The 23,357-nt window shown below is 46.2% G+C and overlaps 1 protein-coding gene across 1 annotated transcript in view; it reads left to right on the top strand.

Moving 5' to 3' along the window:
- CFAP57 (cilia and flagella associated protein 57) overlaps window positions 1–22,635 on the top strand; it is a 105,503-nt gene extending 82,868 nt beyond the window's left edge. The window contains exons 19-22 of the mRNA XM_004371863.1: window positions 1,814–1,948; window positions 2,025–2,168; window positions 16,881–17,013; window positions 22,421–22,635. Coding sequence (XP_004371920.1) covers window positions 1,814–1,948; window positions 2,025–2,168; window positions 16,881–17,013; window positions 22,421–22,635 — 627 coding nt within the window. The remainder of the gene's footprint in view (window positions 1–1,813; window positions 1,949–2,024; window positions 2,169–16,880; window positions 17,014–22,420) is intronic.
- The last annotated feature ends 722 nt before the right edge of the window (window positions 22,636–23,357 follow it).

The raw sequence follows: 23,357 nt of genomic DNA, 5'->3' as shown, positions 1-23,357 counted from the left end.
TGCTCACAGCCCCGCCTGATTTCAGGCCCATGCAGTGAATCCACCTGACAGTATAAGATGATTGTGGGTAAAGTGATCAGGGGAATGGGAAGTCCCTTTCATAAGAATGTTCGTAGTAGTTAGGCTATTTGACCTGGGAAAAAACATACTCAGAGAGGTCATTTATAGTATGTAGTTAAAGACTTTGACTACCAAAGAATTGCTTAGGCTAGAAGTAGGTGATCCAAACAGTTAATACACTCAGCTGGTAACTGAAAGGTTGGAGGATTGAGTCCACCCAGAGCACCTCAGAAGAAAGGCCTGGCGATCTACTTCCAAAAAAATCAGTCGTTGAAAACCTTGTGGAGCACAGTTATACTCTGACACACATGAAGTTGCCAGGAGTCAGATCAACTCATTGGCAACTGAACTAGAGAAGGACCTCAAAGATCATCTGTTCTACTCTCTTTGTATGATAAATGAGGAAAGGAAGGCCAGAGAGATTAGGGGGTTAAGAAATTTCATCCAGGACCCATAGCCAGTTAGTACATACAGAGCCAGTACAAGAAAATAGGTCTTCTGGTCCTGGGCCAAGACTTGATAAGCACCCTGTTTGTTGAATCAAATGGAATTTTTCTGTCCTCCACATTAAACATTGACTCTGTACTAGGTTATGCTAGAAGCTGCAGGAATCCTGCCCTCCACAGACTTAAAAGAGTATAAAAGGTGATTTGGGTCATGTACAAAATAATTATAATGCAAGGTACAAAAATGATGCAGTGTGTATAAGAGTTATGGGAGGGCAGAGAAAGGAGAGGCTTTCTCTAAATCAGGTGTGAGGGGAGACGGGTGTCAGACAAAGCATGATGGAAGAGAGGAGATCTAGGCCAAGTCTGCAGATGAATCAATCTGCCGAGTTTCATGATTTTTCCCCCCACTGTCATAGTTCCTAGTGCTGCTGTAGCAGAAACACCACAAGTGGATGGCTTTAACCAGCAGACATTTATTTTCTCACAGTTGAGGATGCTAGAAGTCCAAATTCAGGGCACTGGCCCCAGGGGAAGACTGTCTGTTCACTCTGGGATGGAAATCCTTGTTTCAGTTTCTGTAACCCAAGCATTCTTTGGTTCCTTGGCAGTCTCCACGTGGCATCTATCTTTGCCCCATTTGTGCTCGCTTCTCTCTGTGTCTGATCTGCTCTCTTTATGTCTTAAGAGTCATTAGGTTTAAAACATACCCTACACTGATACGGCCTTATCAACAAAACAAACCTCTATTTCCAGATGGAATTACATCCACAGGGTCAGGATTCCAACACATATTTTGGGGGAACACAGTTCAGTCCGTAACACCCACCCACTCCTAGCAGTCCACTTGATTCTCTGGAAGGTGAACACTGGATGAGCTCACAAGAGGGACATGGAAGCCCCAGTGCAGGGATCTTCGAGAGAATCCATACCATCTGTCTTGGCTCATAAAGGAATATGAGTGACCACTTCAACTTCCTTTTAAGCTTTTAAGGCCTGTGGTCCTGAAATAAATCCAGAGCCAGTAAAGGAAGCAGGCTGTATGGCCTCTCATGGAGGAAGCACCATGTAAAGTGTACAGGCCAGGTGCCCAGCCCCGGACAGGTACACAGGAGGTTTAGTGCCTCCACCTCTCAGCTGTGTGCCCGTCTCAGTCTCTCTGCCCAGTATGGCCCCTGGTGGTCACCTGTCAGTCCTAGACGAGCTGTCTCTTGTCCCATTCTGTTGCCATTAGCCTCTGCCTGCAGTGCTTGCCCCTACTTGGAGAAGGGCGTGCAGCACTGAGAGGTAAATGTCGCTGGTGGCAGGAGCGGGACTTGGAAGCTCTGGTCAAACGGTTTAAGACAGACCTACACAACTGTGTGGCATACATCCAGGAGCCCCGGCTGCTGAAGGAGAAGGTCCGAGTCCTTTTTGAGAAGTACGTGCAGCGGGCAGACATGGTGAGCTCAGCCTCCCCTCCCCACCTCCCTCCCTCGGGATCTCCTTCCTTGCTCAGTATGCCCTTGGCCCCATCAGGTGGAGATCGCAGGGCTGAACACAGACCTGCAGCAGGAGTATTCCCGGCAGCGGGAGCATCTGGAGAGGAACCTGGCCACGCTCAAGAAAAAGGTGGTCAAAGAGAGTGAGCTGCACCGCACCGACTACGTCCGCATCATGCAGGTATCTGCGCGACCCTCCTGGCTCCCTCTGGACCCGAGCCACTGGGGACCAGAGAGCATGTCCAGGGCCACCCATTCTCAAGCCTTCGCAAGTGTCCAGGGGACCTCTAGCTTCCCCTAAAGCCTCTCTTTGGTTCCTCTTTTCCCCTCACCCCCCAAAGCTTGTCTTGGCTGTAACCATGGCCCTGAGCCCCACCAAGGGAGGTTTCTAGGCACGTCCATGCCCACTCCCTGCCCCACCAGCACCTGTCCATTTTGCTTCCATTTTGCTGTATCTTTTTTTCTGCCCCATCTTTATCCAAAGCACGACTGTGTCCTGCCTCACTCCTCTCGTTGACCCCTGTTCCCTCTGGACCTCCGTCCATGTCACTTTAGCTCTCCTGAGTCACTCTCCCTCTGCTCCTCTCTTTTTCTAACTCTTATTTCACCTTACTTCTTTTACACCTCTTTGTTCTGCTATCCACGTCACTTGATTCCTCTTCTGAACACATGCATCTCCACCTGCCCCATTTGACCTTTCTGGTGCCTCGTGTCCCTGCCCTTATCTCTTGGGACCAGAGGTAACCACACCCACCCTAAGAGTTGGCCTCACTCTTAGGTTTAATGAGCTCTCCACACCCACCTCCCAGGATCCTTCCAGGGCTGTTCAGACACACTGACCCCATTACTGCCTGCCTCCACTTAAGCACATTTTTAGGACTGCCAGTCCGGATTCTTCTGCCAGATTTCGGTCTGGGTATCAGTATGGTCTGAGGCAATTAATGTGAATTAATATCAAAAAAGAACATCAGCATCACATTTATAAGGCATGTAGCATTTTATATTTACATCTCCTTAATGCCACAGTTAAAATACTGGAATGAGGACGAGTGGCAGTTGGGTGGAAACAAACCAGTTCCCAGCTTGGCCAGTCCACACACAGCTGGGCAGAGCACACCGCAACTCAGGCCAGACCAGGCATGGCTGGTCTCATGTCATATTAAAACCAGTCCAGACCGTCAAACTAGTGCCCTGTTTCTGGGCTCTGAAAGGAGACAAAGACTCAGATAGCAGTGGATCCAATCAATGGGACCCTTATGCACCAGCAGCTGACACACAGAGCCATTGCTAAGGGCCTCAAGTTCCCCCCAAACATAGAGTCAGCCGACAGGGACTCGGGGGCACAGCAAGCTGGGCAGTGGGACCAGGACCCACTGCTGAGCAGGAGTCAGCCGTGACGTGGCCGAGCTCCCATCTGTGTCCTAGCACCACAGCACAGGCCTGCAGGGTCCTCCCAGGGTCTGGGTCCCTCTCTCCATGCCAAGTGGACACACCAAAGCAGATGTCATTCCTAAGAGAAGGCACAGAAAAGAAAATGGAAGCCCACAGGCTAGCCAGAGGGCACAGACATTAGCACAAGGATGCTGAAGCCAGGCACACGACCCTCCTTGGCTCCCCCAGACCCCAGAGGCTGCAGGCCCACTCCCACTAGGCCAGTGTAGGGGTTGGGGGCAGACAGAGCAGAGAAGACCCAAGCAGGGCTCCTGTCCAGCCCTACCACTCGCCGATGGCTGGCAGAGGAAGCCATAAACAAGGGAAATCCCTGGAAGAAGGTGTTCTAGAGCAGCAGTGTAAACCTGTGTGCTGTGGAGTCCTGTGGGTCCATCGAAGTGTCCCAGACAACTGCAGGGGGACCTGGGAGGGGACACGAGAGGCACAGCTCTGCATCCCCGCTCCCTCAACCAAACAGCCTTCTTGCTTATTACATTGGGCTCTGGGTTTGCAGGAGGTTTGGAAAATTACCAACAACAACAACAAAAAAAAAAAAAACCTTTCAAGACCATTGTTCTGGATGATTAAAAAAAAATGGTTTCCTTCTTTGATCTTAAAGGGCCAGGGCCAGCAAGGCATCAGGGACCGTGCGAGCACGCCTGGGCTCACAGCACGTTCCCATCCAGGGTGGTAGAAGGCGTGTGGGCCTGTCCCTGTGCAGACCTGGATTTACCCTGCCTTAGCCACTCCTTTGCCAAGAGACCTTGGATAAATTCCTTAACTTCTCCGGCACCACCCTCCCTACCTTTTAAATGGGAGAAAACACCAACCTCAGTGGCTTATGGCGAGCATTGAGTAGGATATCTAATGTAAAGCATTGAGAACTGGCCTGCAACAGATAAACCAGTTGCTGTTGAGTTGATTCTGACTCACGGTGACCCCATGTGTGTCAAAGTAGAACTGTGCTCCATAGGGTTTTCAGAAATAGGTCACCAGGCCTTTCTTCCGAGGTGCCTCTGAGTGGACTCCAGCAGCCAACCTTTCAGTTAGCAGCTGAGCACTTAACCATTTGTGGCACCTAGAGACTTTGTTTTTGGGTTTTGGTTTTGGGGACAGAATAGGTGCTCAAAAAATGCTATTTCCCTTCCCTTCTTCCAAGCAAAGGAACTACTGAAGAACCAAGGCAGAAATCCATTGGGGGAGCCTGAAAGGTCATCAGGGGTGTCTGTGGGGCAGGGACACAGAGGACGGGCAGGACAACTGATCTCAGATCCCCAGCAGTGGCCTGGGCTCCTCATACGCTCGGTAGGGCTGGCCAGGATTGTGATGGGAGCTGGGTGAAGCTGCGCCTGCAGATACAGGACCCCAGCACTTCAGTCCAAAAGGCGAGGAAGGCCAGGGTAGACATGGCATCTGAGAGAAACTCATTAGAAAGTAACTGCCAAAACAAGGTCACTGTCTCATTCATATATTCAGACAGGAACGCCAGGCCTCCCCACGCAGGCCGCCTTCAGCACACTTGCAGCTATGAAAATAAGGCCTGCTATGGCATACAAATATCTAGCACACACATTTTATTCATTCATTACACATTCTTTGAGGGCCTATTACATGCCAAGCTCTGCACCAGCCCTGGAGGATTCCAAGATGATTATGATAGCTTTGGAGTCCCTGGATCGTGCAAACGGTTAACGCATTCGGATGCTAACCAAAAGCTAGAGGTTCAGGTCCACCCAGAGACCTCTCAGAAGAAAGGCCTGGTGGTCCACTTCCAAAAAATCAGTCATCGACAACCCTGTGGAGCACAGTTCTACTCTGACTCACATGGGGTCACCGTAAGTCGCAATCAACTCGACAATGATGGCAACTGGTTACTACCCTCAAGGAGCTCATACTATGAAATTTGAAACAAATACAGCTAATCACTGCTAAATACAGTGTATCCATTGCTGTGCTCATCTTAGAGGTAAGGTTCAGTTATCCCTGGGGACTCATGGAAGGTTTCTGAGGGGAAGTGGCATTTGAGCTGAGCCTTGAAGGGTGAGTAGAGGTGGTCATGGAGCAGCTGGGGGAAGAGCCCTCCAGACAGAAGGACCAACCCTGAGAAAAGGCAAAGGCAAAGGGGGCGGGGGCGGGGTGGTGGGGCTGTGGGATGTTTGGAGACCCTTGAGTCGTCTGACCTGGCAGAGCATGTGAACAGGGAGAAAGAGCCTGCTGGAACAGTAGGTTACTTTAGGGCCAGTGGTGTTGAAAAGGGCTTTCCTTGCCACGCCAGAGAGCATAAATGTTATACACAGGTGCCACCCAAGGTTTTTTTGTTTTTTTTTTTTAAGTGGTTAAGGGTGCTATCTTTGTTTTGAAAAGGTTGACTCGGTTAGCAGGGTGGAAAAGTTGGTAGGGGAAGAGGCAGGTGGCAGGAAAACCCCTCAGGAGATGACTGCCGGGTTAGGGAAGGTGAGAAGGGCTTGGAAGGGGGAAAGTTGTGATGTCAGAAGATACTTCAGTGTACAAATGACAAATAGAAATGTCAGGTTAGATGTGAGAGGAAGATGGAAGAAGGAGCAGAGAAGGGTTCCAGGATCGCTCATTCTGGCAGTTAAATATATGGTGACATCACTAACTATGAGTTCCAGAAAGGCGACACTGATGGAAGGCTTCCAAGTCCAAGGAATAAATCTGTTCCCTGCTTTTTCCACGCTGCCAGGCCCTGCCATATTCTTTAAGGTGTCAATTCAGAGCATGCCAGAAGGGGGCGCTAGAGGCAGTCCCTTTTCTCTAACATGGCTGTCGTTGAAAGATTTGCCAGGGTCATCGGTCAGCTCCAGTCTGTGGCCCTCTGGCGTCGCTGTTGGACAAAGGCAGTCCTAGACAGCTCGCCATAGCCCTGTATTAGAAAGCTTTCTATAGAAACTATGAGGCACTGGTGGCTCAGTGGTAGAACTCTCGCCTTCCGTGCGGGAGACACAGTTTTGATTCCCAGCCAGTGCACCTCATGCACAGCCACCACCTGTTTATCAGTGAAGGCTTGCGTGTTGCTATGATGCAGAATAGGCTTCAGCAGAGCTTCCAGACTAAAATGCACTAGGAAGAAAGGCCTGGTGATCAGCCAATGAAAACTTTGTGGGTCACAATGATCCAGCCAATCATGGTGTTGGTGCAGGAACCAGGCAGTGTTTCAGCCAGTTGTGCATGGTGCTGACTTGACAGCAGCTGACAACAGCTATATAAACTGACCTAAGTGTCTCCAGCCAGTCTCTCTTACATACACCAAGAATTGGCAGTTTATAGACCTCAGGTGAGATTTCCGCTGCAGCAAAGTAGCTGAGTGGGAGTCTGGAGGTTTGGAGAGGCTTTTGTAGGCCATGCTGACCAGGGAGGGATCAGGAATAGAAGGTTCAGCAAGGCTGTTGTGTTCACATTTTTAATTCACAAAGCTACCCAAAGTACATACAGATGATCTCAGTGTGACCTCTACTCAGGACACAGACTACCCTGGAAGACACTCTTTGAGGAGCCCGACTTGCACCTACTGGGGCTTCCTTGGCCACCATTCTATGTGAGGTATTGGAATAGAGGTGATGTAAATGAGAAGTGGAAAAGCAGAGTCTGGGAGGCAGCGGGCATGGAGGAACAAGGCACTTAGGAGGCAGACACAGCTGAATTAAAATCCCGGCTCTCCCGCTATGCACTGCCTCGGTTTCCTCATATGAAAATGAGTCTAATAATAACTTCCTCGTAAGGTTCTTGTAAGGACTAAATGAGGTAATGTATGCAAAATGATTGATACATGGCAGGGATTCCATCAATCCTTGCAGTTAGGATTGCTCTTGTTGTTGTTATTATCATCAAGCTTTTAGTGCCTCAAATTCTGCTTGCTCCTTCTTGCCTCCAGCCTGGAACACTCTTCCCCAAATCACACCTTCCCTGGGAGCCTTCCTCACACTGGGTTGGGTGCTCCCGCCTCAGGCTCTCCTGGTACAGTACTTTCCTCTCATGGCATCTCTGTGTATTGAATCTAAGCTGGGCATCCCATGCAGGCACAATGCCCAGTGCATAGTAGGCTTTCAGGAACTAGTTCTTAGGTGAATTTGTTGAATGAATGGATGAACAGAACTAGGGAATCCAGAGTGTGTTGAGTCATAGGCTTTGATCACGCTCTAGCAAAGACTGAATTATGCTCTGGAGGCCCATTTAGGTGACAAGGCATCATGCAGGTGTCGAAGGCTGGCAGTGGGGTCAGAAGTAGGCATTCAGGCAAAAAGGTACCAGCGTCAGTGATGTCAATCGTGGTGACAGTTGTAGAGGGTGGAGAGGGTGGGGAGAAACCAGGGCAGGGGCCTCACTTGGGGTCATTATAACAGTAAAGGGAGAAATGCCAAGTACCGGAGGTTGTTACACAAATGCTAGTTATGAATCATAGCAGGAAGGATGAGCACAAGATTCAAATCAGACTTAAAATCGATAGGATTCAGGGACAAAATGCATGGGGATGACCAAGAAGAGGAAGTAATTAACAATACAAACAGAGAGGACTGGGGAAATGGTTCTTTCAGTTTCTAGATAGGAAAAAAAGAAAAGACCAAAATGGATGTCAGAAGAGACTCTGAAGTTTGTTCTTGAACATCGAGTAGCTAAAGCAAATGGAAGAAATGATGAAGTAAAAGAGCTAAACAGAAGATTTCAGAGGGCGGCTCAAGAAGACAAAGTATTATAATGACATGTGTAAAGACCTGGAGTTAGAAACCAAAAGGGAAGGGCACGCTTGGCATTTCTCAAGCTGAAATAACTGAACAAAAAAAATTCAAGCCTCGAGTTGCAATGTTGAAGGATTCTACAGGGAAAATACTAAACAACACAAGAAGCATCAAAAGAAGATGGAAGGAATACACAGAGTCACTATATGAGAAAGAATTGGTCGACATTCAACCATTTCAGGAGGTAGCATATGATCAGGAACCAACAGTACTGAAGGAAGAGGTCCAAGCTGCACTGAAGGCACTGGCGAAAAACAAGCCTCCAGGAATTGACTGAATACCAATTGAGATGTTTCAACAAATGAATGCAGCACTGGAAGTGCTCACTCATCTATGCCAGTAAATTTGGAAGACAGCTACCTGGCCAACCAACTGGAAGAGATCCATATTTATGCCTAAACCCAAGAAAGGTGATCCAACTGAAAGTGGAAATTATGAAACAATATCATTAATATCACACGCAAGTAAATTTTTGCTGAAGATCATTCAAAAGCAGCTGCAGCAGTACATCAACAGGGAAATGCCAGAAATTCAAGCTGGATTCAGAAAAGGACGTGGAACAAGGGATATCACTGCTGATGTCAGATGGATCATGACTGAAAGCAGAGAATACTAGGAAGATGTTTGCCTGTGTTTTATTGACTATGCTAAGGCATTTGACTGTGTGGATCATAACAAGTTATGGATAACATTGCAAAGAATGGGAATTCCAGAACACTTAATTGTGCTCATGAGGAACCTGTACATGGATCAACAGGCAGTCATTTGAACAGAACAAGGGGATACTGCATGGTTTAAAGTCAAGAATGGTGTGCATCAGGGTTGTATCCTTATTCAGTCTGTATGCTGAGCAAATAATCCAAGGAAGCTGAAAGGGGCATCAGAATTGGAGGAAGACTCATTAACAACCTGTGTTATGCAGATGACACAACCTTGCTTGCTGAAAGTGAAGAGGACTTGGAGCACTTACTGATGAAGATCAAAGACCACACAGCCTTCAGTATGCATTATACCTCAACATAAAGAAAACAAAAATCCTCACAACTGGACCAATAAGCAACATCATGATAAATGGAGAAAAGATTGAAGTTGTCAAGGATTTCATTTTACTTGGATCCATAATCAACTCCCAGGGAAGCAGCAGTCAAGAAATCCAATGAACCATTGCACTGGGCAAATCTGCTGTGAAAGACTTCTTTGAAGTGTTAAAAAGCAAAGATGTCTCCTTGAAGACTAAGGTGCGCCTAACCCAAGCCATGGTGTTTTCAGTCACCTCAGATGATGCAAAAGCTGGACAATGAGTAAGGAAGACCAAAGAAGAATTGACACCGTTGAGTTATGGTGTTGATGAAGAATATTGAATATACCACAGTCTGCCAAAAGAACGAACAAATCTGTCTTGGGAGAAGTACAGCCAGAATGCTCCTTACAAGCAAGGATGGCGAGACTATGTCTCACATACTTTGGACATGTTATCAGTCCCTGAGAAGGGCATCATGCTTGGTAAAGTAGAGGGTCAGCGAAAAAGAGAAAGACCCTCAACGAGATGGATTGACACAGTGGCTGCAACAATGGGTTCAAGCATGGCAACGATTGTGAGGATGGCTCAGGACTGGGAAGTGTTTAGTTTTGTTGTGCATAGGGTTGCTATGAGTCGGAACTGACTCCATGGCACCTAACAACAACAACAACAAAGCGGAGGGAGCAGAGTTACTGTTCTAGTGTGCCTGGAAGGCGGAATTGAAGCCCAGGGCTGAGGGGCCTCCACCAAGAGTCCAGATAGTATGGCCAATACCTAGCGTCTGGAGGGCAGGGCCTTTGTCTAAATGGTCTCAGAGAAAAGAGGATTATTTTCAAGCCTTGATGGCTAATGTAATGTGTTCTGCTGACCTGCTTGGTGCCTGTTATCCCTTCTTCCTCTCCAGTTTCTCCCATTTGTAGTGGAAATGTCTAGCTTGTGCCTGTTCCACCATTGTACTTTGAAAGCAGATAACCTGTATTCTCAATTTCAGAGGAAGAGGAATTTTTGGATTTTGGATTTGGAGTTGATTTAAGAGTTTTGGTATGATATGATGGGGTGAATGTGTTTTACCTGTGGCAAGGACATGATTTTGGGAGGCCAGAGGGTGGAATGTCATGGATTGAATTGTGTCCCCTAAAAATGTGTGTCAACTTGGCTAGTCCATGATTCCCAGTATTGTGTGATTGTCCACCATTTTGTCATCTGATGTGATTTTCCTGTGTGTTAGTGGCAGTTATGTTAATGAGGCAGGACTCATTCTACAACATTAGATTGTGTCTTAAGTCAATCACTTTCAAGATATAAAAGGGAGAATTGAGCAGAGAGACATGGGGACCACTTCCCACCAAGAAAGTAGAGCCAGGAGCACACATGCTTTGGACCTGGGGTCCCTGTGCTGAGAAGCTCCTAGAGCAGGGCAAGATTGATGGCAAGAACCTTCCTCCAGAGCCAAGAGAGAGAGAACCTTCCCCTGGAGCTGGCACCCTGAGTTCGGAGTTCTGGCCTCCTAGACTATGAGAGAATGAATTTCTCTTTGTTAAAGCCATCCACTTGTAGTGTTTCTGTTCCAGTGGCACTAGATGACTAAGACAGGTGGGGTAGGGAATACCAGAACAGAAGGGATGGTCTTAGGAGAGCCACAGGTACTCATGAGTGGGGGTAGTTGCTTGTTAAGAGTCTCTCTCTCCACACCTCTGTTTAGTTGACTTCATTTAGCTTCACTTCTCCTGCCTCATTCAATAAAGTAATAATAATAATCATAATAAAGAGTAGAAACTGAAAGTACCGTTTCCCCAGTCCTCTCTGTTTGTATTGTTAATTACTTCCTCTTCTTGGTCATCCCCATGCATTTTGTCCCTGAATCCTATCGATTTTAAGTCTGATTTGAATCTTGTGCTCATCCTTCCTGCTATGATTCGTAACTAGCATTTGTGTAACAACCTCCGGTACTTGGCATTTCTCCCTTTACTGTTATAATGACCCCAAGTGAGGCCCCTGCCCTGGTTTCTCCCCACCCTCTCCACCCTCTACAACTGTCACCACGATTGACATCACTGACGCTGGTACCTTTTTGCCTGAATGCCTACTTCTGACCCCACTGCCAGCCTTCGACACCTGCATGATGCCTTGTCACCTAAATGGGCCTCCAGAGCATAATTCAGTCTTTGCTAGAGCGTGATCAAAGCCTATGACTCAACACACTCTGGATTCCCTAGTTCTGTTCATCCATTCATTCAACAAATTCACCTAAGAACTAGTTCCTGAAAGCCTACTATGCACTGGGCATTGTGCCTGCATGGGATGCCCAGCTTAGATTCAATACACAGAGATGCCATGAGAGGAAAGTACTGTACCAGGAGAGCCTGAGGCGGGAGCACCCAACCCAGTGTGAGGAAGGCTCCCAGGGGAGGTGTGATTTGGGGAAGAGTGTTCCAGGCTGGAGGCATGAAGGAGCAAGCAGAATTTGAGGCACTAAAAGCTTGATGATAATAACAACAACAAGAGCAATCCTAACTGCAAGGATTGATGGAATCCCTGCCATGTATCAATCATTTTGCATACATTACCTCATTTAGTCCTTACAAGAACCTTACGAGGAAGTTATTATTAGACTCATTTTCATATGAGGAAACCGAGGCAGTGCATAGTGGGAGAGCCGGGATTTTAATTCAGCTGTGAATCCAGAGGTTGTGGCCCTACCCTTTGAGGCTGACGCAGCTCTGTTTCCTGTGTTCCTTGTCCCTTCAGCTTCTGCTTCCTGGTTCCTTGGCCTCTAGGCCCCTCGGGCCTCACACCCACATCTGCCCTGCTGGGGCAAGTGTTCTAAAGCTCTGTAGCTTCACGGATAAGTGCCTGGAGGCACCCCACTCTTCCAGGAAGCCTCCTGTCAAAGGCATTCAGCTGTCTCAGTGATCAAGAGGCAAAAGCTCTCTCGCTCCGTGGGTTGGCTCCAGCGCTGTCTTTTGCTGGTCTCCTGGTTCTGCTGCTGCTTCTCACAGTCTGCACTGTCTCCAGTGTAACAGCTCTCCTCATTTCCTTCTGAGTTGTCATCAGAATTGTCTTTGATGTCCATAATTCCACTCTCTTAGTCATCTAGTGCCGCTGTAACAGAAATACTACAAGTGGATGGCTTTGACAAAGAGAAGTTTATTCTCTCACAGTCCAGTAGGCTACAAGTCCAAACTGAGGGCATCAGCTCCAGGGGAACACTTTCTCTGTTGGCTCTGGAAGGAGGTGTGTGTCAACAATCTTCCCTTGGTCTGGGAGCTTCTCTGCGCAGGAATCTCAGGTCCAAAGGACACACTGCTCCTGGCACGGCTTTCTTGGTGGCATGAGGTTCCCATGTGTCTCTGCTCACTTCTCTCTTTTATATCTCAAAAGAGATTGGCTTAATACACTATCCAATCCTGTATACCTCATCAGTATAACTGCTGCTAATCTGTCTTATTTCATCACAATGATAGAGTTCACAACACATAAGGAGATCACATCAGATTAGAAAATCGTACACAGTCATGCAATACTGGGAATCATGACCCAGCCAAGTTGACAGATATTTTTGGGGGACACAGTTCAATCCATGACATCCACCAACAGTCTCTTCAAGGCAATCTAGGCTTTTACTAATTAGGCACTTTAAAACTCTTCCAGCCTCTATCCATTCACAGTTTCAAATCTGCCCACATTTTACGTATCTGTTAGAGCAGCATCCCACTCCTCTGGTACCAAATTCTGTCTTGGTTATCTAGTGCTGCTGTAACAGAAATACCACAAGTGGATGACTTTAACAAAGAGAAATTTATTCTCTCACAGTCTAGGAGGCTAAAAGTCCGAATTCAGGGTGTCAGCTCCAGGGGAAGGCTTTTTCTCTCTCGGCTCTCTCTCAGCTCTGGAGGAAGGTCCTTGTCATCAATCTTCCCCTGCTCTAGGAGCTTCTCAGTGCAGGGACCCCGGGTTCAAAGCACGCGTGCTCCTGGCTCTATTTTCTTGGTAGTATGAGGCCCCTGTGTCTCTCTGCTCGATTCTCTCTTTTATATCTCAGAAGAGATTGGCTCAAGACACAACCTAATCTTGTAGATTGAGTCCTGCCTTATTAACATAACTGCCACTAATCCTACCTCATTAACATCATAGAGGTAGGATTTACAACACATAGGAAAATCATATCAGGTGACAAAATGGTGGACAATCACCAATACTGGGAATCATGGACTAGCCAAGTTGACACACATTTTTGGGGGACACAGTTCAATCCATGACACCACCCCTACCTCAGGGATGATTTGTAGGTTTGTCTTAGGGTGGGTTCTGTAGAGAAGCAGAACCAGCAAAGCGTATAAATATATATTTAGAGATATTTACATCAAGGAAATGGCTCATGTGGTTGTAGAGGCTGGAATGTCCCAAGTTCATGGGTCAGGATAGAGGCTTCTCCTGATTTACGTAGCTACAGGGGTTGGTGAACCCAAGATCAGCAGGTCCGAGAGCAGGGCTTTTGCTCACAGACTGCGAAGATAGATGAATTCCAAGACTGGCAGGCAAGACCGCAGGTAAACTGCTAGCTCAGGTCCCAAGAACCAGAGGTCAGACGAACAAGAGCCAGCTGCAGGATCTAGAGCAAGCAAAATCCCACAAGCCTTGCCAGAATGTCCACTAATATTTGATGCAGGCCACATGCCCAAGGAAACTCCCTTTTGACTGACTGGCAACTCACAGGAGATCCCATCATGGAGGTGATCACATTATACCAAATCTCATGATGGAAGAGATCACAACATCATACGACCGGCAAACTACATCATAACTGCCAAACCACTGAGAGTCATGGCCCAGCCAAGTTGACACACAACCTTAACCATCACAAGGTTCCTTATTAGTAAGAATCTTATCTTATTCAACTTGATATCAACTTTATTAGTTATTCATTTGCTTATCCATTTCACATTTATTGAGCACCTTTTTACATGCATGGCAGTGTCCAAGGTTTTACAACCCAATAAATATGTATTGAATTGATTGTGTTATGGCATAAAGTTTGCATGGAGAAATTCCAGGGAAGGAAACTGACAGCTTTACTGGAGGGGTGACACACATGCACAGCATCTGGAAAGGGAATGCAGGAGATTCATCACCAAGGCCTGGGTTGGTTAAAGGGTAACAAATCAATCGAGAAAACCTGTTGACTTCTAGAAAAATAGGCACAAAGCTTAGATTGGAGAACAAGGGGTTGGCAATAATGATTGAGCATTTCATCCAACAGGGAGAGATTTTTTTTTAAAAAAAATTGTGAAAATATACATAACAAAACATAAGCCATCTCAACAACTTCTATGTATACAATTCAGTGATGTTGATTACATGCTTCAAGTTGTGCAACCATTCTTAACTGTCCTTTTCGAAACCACTCTACCACCATTAACATAGACTCAATGCCCCCTAAGCAAAAACTCCCCGTCTCCCTCTCCCTCCCGGCCCTGGTAACCACTAATAATCTAATAATCTTTAGTTTTTATGTATTTGCTTAGTTTATATAAGTGAGATCATACAGAATTTGTCCTTTTGTGGCTGACTTATTTCATTCAGCATGATGTTTTCAAGGTTCATCCATGTATGGCGTGCATCAGGACTTCATTTCTCTTTACAGCTGAGTAGTTTTCCGTTGTGGGTATATACCACATTTTGTTTATCCATTCATTTATCCATTCTTTTTTTTAAATGTTGTTGTTGTTGTTAGTTGCCATCAAATCGATTCCAACTCATGGCAATCCCATGTGTGCAGAGTAGAACTACTTCATAGGGTTTTCAAGGCTATGATCTTTCAGAAGCAGATAGCCAGGCCTGTCTTCAGAGGCGCCTCTGGGTGGGTTCAAACCACCAACTTTTTGGTGAGTAGTTGAGCACCTAACAGTTTGCACCATCCAGGGACTCCTTTTTTTTTTAATGAGGAATACTGAAATTAAGTGATGCACTGAAAATGTGAAGATACAGATGAGTACTTCGGTAAAAGGTCTGGAGGTAAAGAATCAGTTGGGGTCCTCCAGCCCTCGGCCCCAGATGAGGGGCAGGCATATCCCTGTAGCAGAGAACTATCTGTCAAGTCATAGTGAGGCTAGTGCTTGGGATCATCAGATTCTCTAGGCTCTGACTCGACACTCACTGCTCCTGAGATCACATCCAAGTGGAAGCACAGTTTCTTCCTGGCACAGGTGATTTGGTCTGCATTCTGGTATGCAGACACTTGAGGGCTTTGCTACTCAAAGTGTGGTCTGGCACGAAGACCAGCAGCAGCATCACCTGGGAGCTGGTTAGAAATGCTGGCTTTCAGGACCTACCCAGATCTACTGAATCAGAAGCTGCATTTAAGATCCTCAGGTGATTTGTTTGCACAGTCATATGAAATGCGCTGCTGTGGGTTCTACACACAAGGTTCTGTTCTACAGCAAAGTGGGTTCTATGGCAAAGTAGCCTGTCCTCTGGGCCCATGGTGACAGGGACCCTCCCCCAACTTGGTGCCATTCTTGGTGCCCTCATGTTGAGTGTGAAATGGAAGGTCATGATCTAAGGTGTGGGGAGAGAAGAGATTGCCTGGTCCCAAAGTTCAGAGTCCCCACAACCTGGCCTCCAACAAGCTCTTCATCTCCCTTCTCTCTTCTTACTTCATACTCCAGTGATATGGAACTACTGCAAGCCCTCCCAACCACCCATATTAGCTGTGTCATACTTCTGTGCCTTTGCGCCTGCTGTTCCTGTTGTCCAGGTATATACACACAATGGACACCCTTTGCCCTTTCCTTGAAAACTCCTTCAAGCCTCAATTCCTGGGAATCCATCCTGGTCATTCAGGTAGGACTAAGTGCTTTTCCTCTGTGCCCTACTCCTCCATCACAGCAAGATGGCCATTGCTAAACTGTGCCCAGAAACCCCACTAAACAGTCCACTGCTTAGGATCAGGACAGTGCCTGGCGTATAACAGGTACTCAGTAAATATTTATTGGATGGATGGATGGATATTTATCAAACATAAACAAGAAAAGTGAACTCTTAATGGATGCAGCAGATGGTAATTATCTGTTTACTTTTCTGTATTCCTCACTAACCTGCTTGCTGCTGAGGGCAGGAACCATATCTCATTTATGTCTGCATCCCAAGGACCTGGCAGGTACCCTATAAATGTATGTTCAACAAATGAATGAAAAAAAATGAATAAAGTATGTAACACAGTGCTTAAGAGCTCAGTGCTCTGGAGCCAGACTGTTGGAGTTGGAATCCTGGGTCTTGCTCGCTGAGTAACCTTGGGTAAGTTACCTAACCTCTCTGTGCCTCAGTTTCCTCTTCTGTAAAGTTGTGATTGTAATAGTATCTACCCATAGGGTTATTGTGATACTTAAGTGTATTAAGTTCATATCAAGTGCTTAGAAAAGTGTTATTGTTGCTGGTGATGTTGGAAAGAGCATGAATGGATGAGAATGGTGCAGCTGTTTGTATCTTACTTTACCAAAGTCCACCTGAAGGTAAGTTAGCTGGTACTCAAGAGGCTGAGCCATGAGCTGGGATAAAGACTCATGCCCCAAAAGAAAAATCAGAGAGTTAATCTGTGCCCAGGCATAACACCGCACATTTCCCACAGGCCCTGTGTCCATGGCTCATTTGTCCAGACTCACTCTCTCTTCTTTTTTTTTTAATGCAGGAAAATGTCTCCCTGATCAAGGAGATTAATGAGCTCCGCAAGGAGCTGAAGTTCACCCGCTCCCAAGTCTATGACCTTGAAGCAGCCCTGAAATTGGCCAAGAAAATTCGACCACAGGAGGTTTCAGAGACAGGTAGTGTCACTAGTGGCCAGGGGAGATTGGGCAGTGGGACCAGGGGACCAATGGTAGCCACAGGCCAGGACTCCCTTTGGCTTCCAATGCTGCGTCTTCCAAGGGTTCCACCCATGACCTTCTGTGAGCCTCTCCATGCCATGTCCCTTCTCTCCAAAAGGATCTGTGAGGATCTTACTATATCCCAACACTTACAGGTCCACAATCCCTGTCCAGAATCCTTGAGAGTTAACTATAAGAATTCAGAATTTTTTCAGATTTTATAAAGAGCATTATATCTATCTATATCTCACTCGTCTGTGCCAAGAAATTTGGAAGACAGCTACCTGGCCAACCAACTGAAAGAGATCCATATTTGTGCTCATTCCAAAGAGAGGTGATCCAACAGAATGTGGGAATTATTGAACAATATCATTAATATCACATGCAAGTAAAATTTTGCTGAAGATCATTCAAAAACAGTTGCAGCAATATATCGACAGGGAACTGCCAGAAATTCAAGCCTGACTCAGAAGAGGACGTGGAACCAGGGATACCATTGCTGATGTCAGATGGATCCTGGCTAAAAGCAGAGAATACCAGAAAGATGTTTACCTGTGTTTTATTGACTTTGCAAAGGTATTCAACTGTGCGGATCGTAACAAATTATGGATAACGTTGCAAAGAATGGAAATTCCAGAACACTTAATTGTGCTCATAGGAACCTGTACATAGACCAAGAGGCAGTCATTTGAACAGAACAAGGGGATACTGCTTGGTTTAAAATCAGGAAAGATGTGTGTCAGGGTTGTATCCTTCCACCATACTTATTCAGTCTGTATGCTGAGCAAATAATCTGAGCAGCTGGACTATGTGAAGAAGACTGCGGCATCAGGACTGGAGGAAGACTCATTTACAACCTGCGTTATGCAGATGACACAGCCTTGCTTGCTGAAAGTGAAGAGGACCTGAAACACTGATGAAGATCAAAGACCACGGCCTTCAGTGTGGATTACACCTCAACATAAAACAAAACTCCTCACAACTGGACCAATAAGCAACATCATGATAAACCGAGAAAAGATTGAAGTTGTCAAGGATTTCATTTTACTTGGATGCATAATCAGCGCCCACGTAAGCAGCAGTCAAGAAATCAAACAGGGTATTGCATTGGGCAAATCTGCTGCAAAAGACCTCTTTAAAGTAAAGATGTCACTTTGAAGACTAAGGTTTACCTGACCCAAGTCATGATATTTTCAGTCACCTCATATGCACGCAAAAGCTGGACAATGAATAAGAAAGATCAAAGAAGAATTGACATCTTTGAATTATGGTGTTGGTGAAGAATATTGAATATACCATGGACTGTCAGAAGGATGAACAAATGTGTCTTGGAAGAAGTACAGCCAGAATGCTCCTTAGAAGGGAGGATGGTGAGACTCTGTCTCATGTACTTCGGACATGTTATCAGGAGGGACCAGTCCCTGGAGAAGGACATCATGCTTGGTAAAGTAGACGGTCAACAAAGAAGAGGAAGACCTTCAACAAGATGGACTGAGACAGTGGCTGCAACAGTGGGCTCAAGCATAGCAACAATTGTGAGGATGGTGCAGGACTGGACGGTGTTTTGTCCTGTTATACATAGGATCACTATGAGTTGGAACCGACTCAACAGCACCTAACAACAACATCTATCTATCTGTCTACGTAGTATATAACATAGCATCCCCAGAGGGATTTGGGGCAGTGCCCTGATATCAAACACATTAGTGTTTCTGTGGTGAAACATGAATATTCACACTAAGTGGAATAGATGGATAGGTGCCATCAAGTTGACTCCAACTCATGGTGACCTTATTGCCCAGTGCTGCATCATCCTCACGATCACTGGCATGTTTAAGTCCATCATTGCAACTGTTGTACCACTCCATTTCACCAAGGGTCTCTCTCACCCTCATTGGCCCTCTGCTTCACTAAACATGATGTTCTCTTCTAGGAATTTATCCATCCTGATGACATGTCCAAAGCAAGCTAGTTGGCCAGTATTCTGTTGTAATCCATAAAGTTTTCACTGGCTAATTTTTGGAAGTAAATCACCAGGCCTTTCTTCCTAGTCTGTTTTAGTCTGAAAGTGCTACTGAAACTTGTCCACCGTGGGTGATCCTGCTGTTATTTGAAATACTGGTGGCATAATTTCCAGCATCATAGCAACACGCGAGGCACCACATTAAGACAAACTGGCAGACAGGTGGTGAAGTGGAATAAATAAAGACTATTAAAAGCTTCATGAGTTTAGAAGAGCTTTCCATTTTTGAGCTTTTTGCACTTTAGAATTATGGATAAGGGATTGTGGGCCTATACAATTAAAATCAAGGCAAAAAGAAAGATCAGAAAGTATTTAAAGGAAGTTGGGAAAGAATTACATAAGAAATATGAAATGAGTTAGTGTCTTAGGCTGGGTTCTCTAGAGAAGCAAAACCAGTAAAGCGTATAAGTATATATATATAGAGAGAGATCAAGGAAACAGCTCACACGATTGTAGAGGCTAGAATGTCCCAAGTCCGTGGATCAGGGTAGAGGCCTCTCCCAATTCATGCAGCCGCAGAAGCTGGCAAGCCCAAGATCAGCAGGTTGGAGAGCAGGGCTCCCGCTCACAGGCTGTGAAGGTTGATGAATTCCAAAATCAGCAGGCAAGACTGCAAGGTTTCTCCTGATTCACGTAGCTGCAGGGGCTGGCAAACCCAAGATTGGCAGGTCAGAGAACAGGGATCCACTCACAGGCTGTGAAGATTGATGAATCCCAAGTTCCACAGATAAGCTGACAGCTCAAGTCCCAAGAACCAGAGGTGAGACGACAGGAGGCAGCCACAGGATCCACAGAGAGCAAACAGCCAAAACGTCTGCTTATATTCAGATGTAGGCCACACCCCCAAGGAAACTCCCTTTCATCTGATTGGCTACTCACAGTATATTCAATTATGGGGGTGATCACATATAAACACTGAGAAGCATGGCCCAGACAAGCTGACACACAATCTTAACCATCACAGTTAGTTACTGTAATTATAATCTCAAGTTCCTCTGAGTCTGTGACAGCCAAGGCAAAGAGGAAAATAAAGGAATGTGATAGGTTTCATAGTTCTTATTGTTTGGTAAAGGGAACCTTTTTCTGGCATTAAATTCTATGAGAAACTCATCACAAGGATGCTTACGAAAGGGATATTAAATAACATAATGGATAGTCTTTAACTTCAGGCTTTTTGACAATAAAGAAACAATCTTTAGGTGTCCATTTCTTTTCTGGAGAGTCAGTAAAACCAGGAAATAAAACTGGCATGGGTCAGTCTTATGTAGATTTGATCTGTATTCTGGTACTCAGACCCTTGGGGGCCTTGCTACTCCAAGTGTGGCCTGGCGCACTGACCAGGAGGAGCAGCATCTCCTGGGAGCTGGTTAGAAATGCACTCTCAGGGCCTGCCTCAGACCTACTGGGTGGTAGGTCTACCTTCCCAGGTGGCCAAGTTCCTCAGGCCACTTCTGAGGGAAATGGTTCAAGTATACGGTTTTCTGATGGTTTACATTCAGGAATAAACCTTAAAGACTTTGATCAACTGAAACATCCCATGACTGCAAATTAGGTCTTTCAAATATCAGTTGTCTCATGTACTACAGTCATGTAAAATATTATCATTGGGTGAAGTTGGTTGAAGTGTACACAAGAACTCTCTGTGCTATTTTTGCAACTTCTTGTGAGTCTTCAGCTATTTCAAAATTATATATATAGAGAGAGAGAGCTCTGGTGGCACAGTGGTTAAACTCTCAGCTGCTAACCAAAAGGTCTGTGGTTTGAAGAACCTATCAACTGCTCTGAGGGGGAAAGATGTAGCAGTCTGCTTCCATGAAAATTACAGCCTTGGAAACCCTATGGGGCAGTTCTTCTCTGTCCTATAGGGTTGCTATGAGTTGGAATCGACGGCACACAATAACAGCACACACACAAATAGACAGACACACATATATGTATTTCAAAATTACATATATACATACATATCTGTATACACAGGAGCCCTGGTGGCACAGTGGTTAAGCATCTGGCTGCTGACCCAAAGGTTGGCAGTTCGAGTCCACCAGCAGCTGCTTGGAAACACTGTGGGCCAGTTCTACTCTGTCCTATAGGGTCGCTATGAGTCAGAATTGACCCAATGACAACAGGATTGGTTTTTTGGTTTTTCTGTATACATATATACATGTACACGTATAATTTTGTTGTCTCACATGCCCTTTTAGTTAGAATTGAAGAGAAGTTGAGACGAGTAAACCCCACAAGCAGTACCTGAAGTGGCAATACTGGGTTAAAGAACTGACATGAGTATCTGTTTTAGTCATCTAGTGCTGCTATAACAGAAATACCACAAGTGGATGGCTTTAACAAAGAGAAATTTATTTCCTCACAATAATGTAAACTATAAGTCCAAAATCAGGGTGTCAGCTCTAGGGAAAGGCTTTGTCTCTCTGTCGGCCTTCTCATCAGTCTTCCCCCGGACAAGGAGCTCCTCCGCGCAGGGACCCCGGGTCCAAAGGAAGCGCTCTGCTCCTGGCACTGCTTTCTTGGTGGTATGAGGTCCCGCTCTCTGCTCGCTTCCCTTTCCTTTTTATCTCTTGAGAGATAAAAGGTGGTGCAGCCCATATCCCAGGGAAACTCCCTTTACATTGGATCAGGGATGTGACCTGGGTAAGGGTGGTGGTACAATCCCACCCTAATCCTCTTTAACATAAAATTACAATCACAAAATGGAGGACAACCACACAATACTGGGAATCATGGCCTAACCAAGTTGACACATATTTTGGGGGGACACAAGTATGTCTTGTGTTATGAAGACTGAAATGCTTGACTGTCTTGAAGGTGAACCCATCTTCTCTTGGAGGAGAAGCACAAATGTACCTGTGAACAATTGCAAAGCTTCTCTTAAAAGTTTCAAATCTGCCCAAGCATCCTAGCAAAAATACCCAATTGAGCCCTCCTCAGGGTGCTGTAGGATATAGCCAGGTACTTCTTAATACTATTATGGAAATTTTCAAATACATACAAAAATAGAAAAATCTAATGAATTCCCATTAATCTATCCCCTAACAGGTCCACAGGACAGTGCCACCCTGCCGGGTGTGGGGAATAGAGCAGGCAGACTGGGGGTTCAGGAAGGGCCCAGGCTGGGGTCTCACTCAGCATTTGCCTTACCATGTGGAAGTGTATCTGTTCATGTCTCCATCTCTCTTCTGGACATTGAAATGTCTTATCTCCTTATCCCTAGCTTCTGGGATTCAGAATGTCTACAGCAGAGTAGGTGCTCAATGACTGTTTGAGCCGGGAGGGAAGGGGACAGGTCCAGTGAACAGGCCTACATTAGCCCTGCTCTGTCCCTCACAGCACCCAGCAAGGACATACCCGGCGCCGCTCCCACCATGCGACTGAGTGAGGAAGAAGAAACTGGGAGAATCATCGAAATGCAGCGCTTAGAAATCCAGCGCCTCCGAGACCAGATCCAAGAGCAAGAGCAAGTCCCTGGGTTGCACCCCATTGCCGGAGTTCGGCTTCCTTCCCTCCAAGAATCGGAGGTGAACTTCGAGGTGCAGACCAACTGACTCCCTTTGGTGAGCCATCCTCAGCCTCCGGCCACAGCCAGAAGAAGCACTGCCAATCCACCACACATCTGTCCCTAGGCCAGGCTCTAGGCTAGAGTCTGTGCAGCACTGACCCCACCCGGCCTCTCTGTCCCTGCCCTGGAGAATTTGGGACACAGCAGAATAAACGTGTTTGCCCACAATGGTGTCCTCTCTGCTTACCAGGGAGCTAGGGATGCGGGAAAGGAAAGAGGAGAGCTGAGGACTTGGGGGAGGAGGCTCCAGTTCATCCAAAGCCACTGCTTCTCCCTGTCCGGGCACAGGGCTGCCTGTCACCACAGAGATCACACCAGACTTTGGGGCTGGCCCGCCACCACCTTCTTCTCTGGGCCTTAAGGACTGTCTGCTTCCATCTTAAATATCACTGCCTGCTGCTTCTGACCTGGCTTTCTGCTCTGCCTAGTAAGTCAAGATCAGACAGAGCCTCCTGCATTGTCTTCTCCTGTGTGAAACATTATGAGGTGTCCTTTGGATTTGAACTTGTGTGTGAAGACAAGGGGAAAGATGAGAGTAAAATAATGAAAGCTACAAGAATTCTTCCAAGTTTTACATGATTTGCTGACCCTGTTCTTAGAACTCTGCCTTTATTTCTCTTAACCTCCACCCCACTCTAGACTTGGCATCTTTGTTCTGCAGAGCCCTGTCCCACTTCTTCATTTCTGGGGGCACCTTTATCTCTAGAA

The sequence above is a fragment of the Trichechus manatus genome, unplaced genomic scaffold (assembly GCF_000243295.1).
Source record: "Trichechus manatus latirostris isolate Lorelei unplaced genomic scaffold, TriManLat1.0 scaffold00015, whole genome shotgun sequence".
In the NCBI taxonomy this organism is placed as follows: Eukaryota; Metazoa; Chordata; class Mammalia; order Sirenia; family Trichechidae; genus Trichechus; species Trichechus manatus.
The sequence above is the reverse complement of the archived record's forward strand: the minus strand, read 5'-3'. Positions and strand labels throughout refer to the sequence as shown.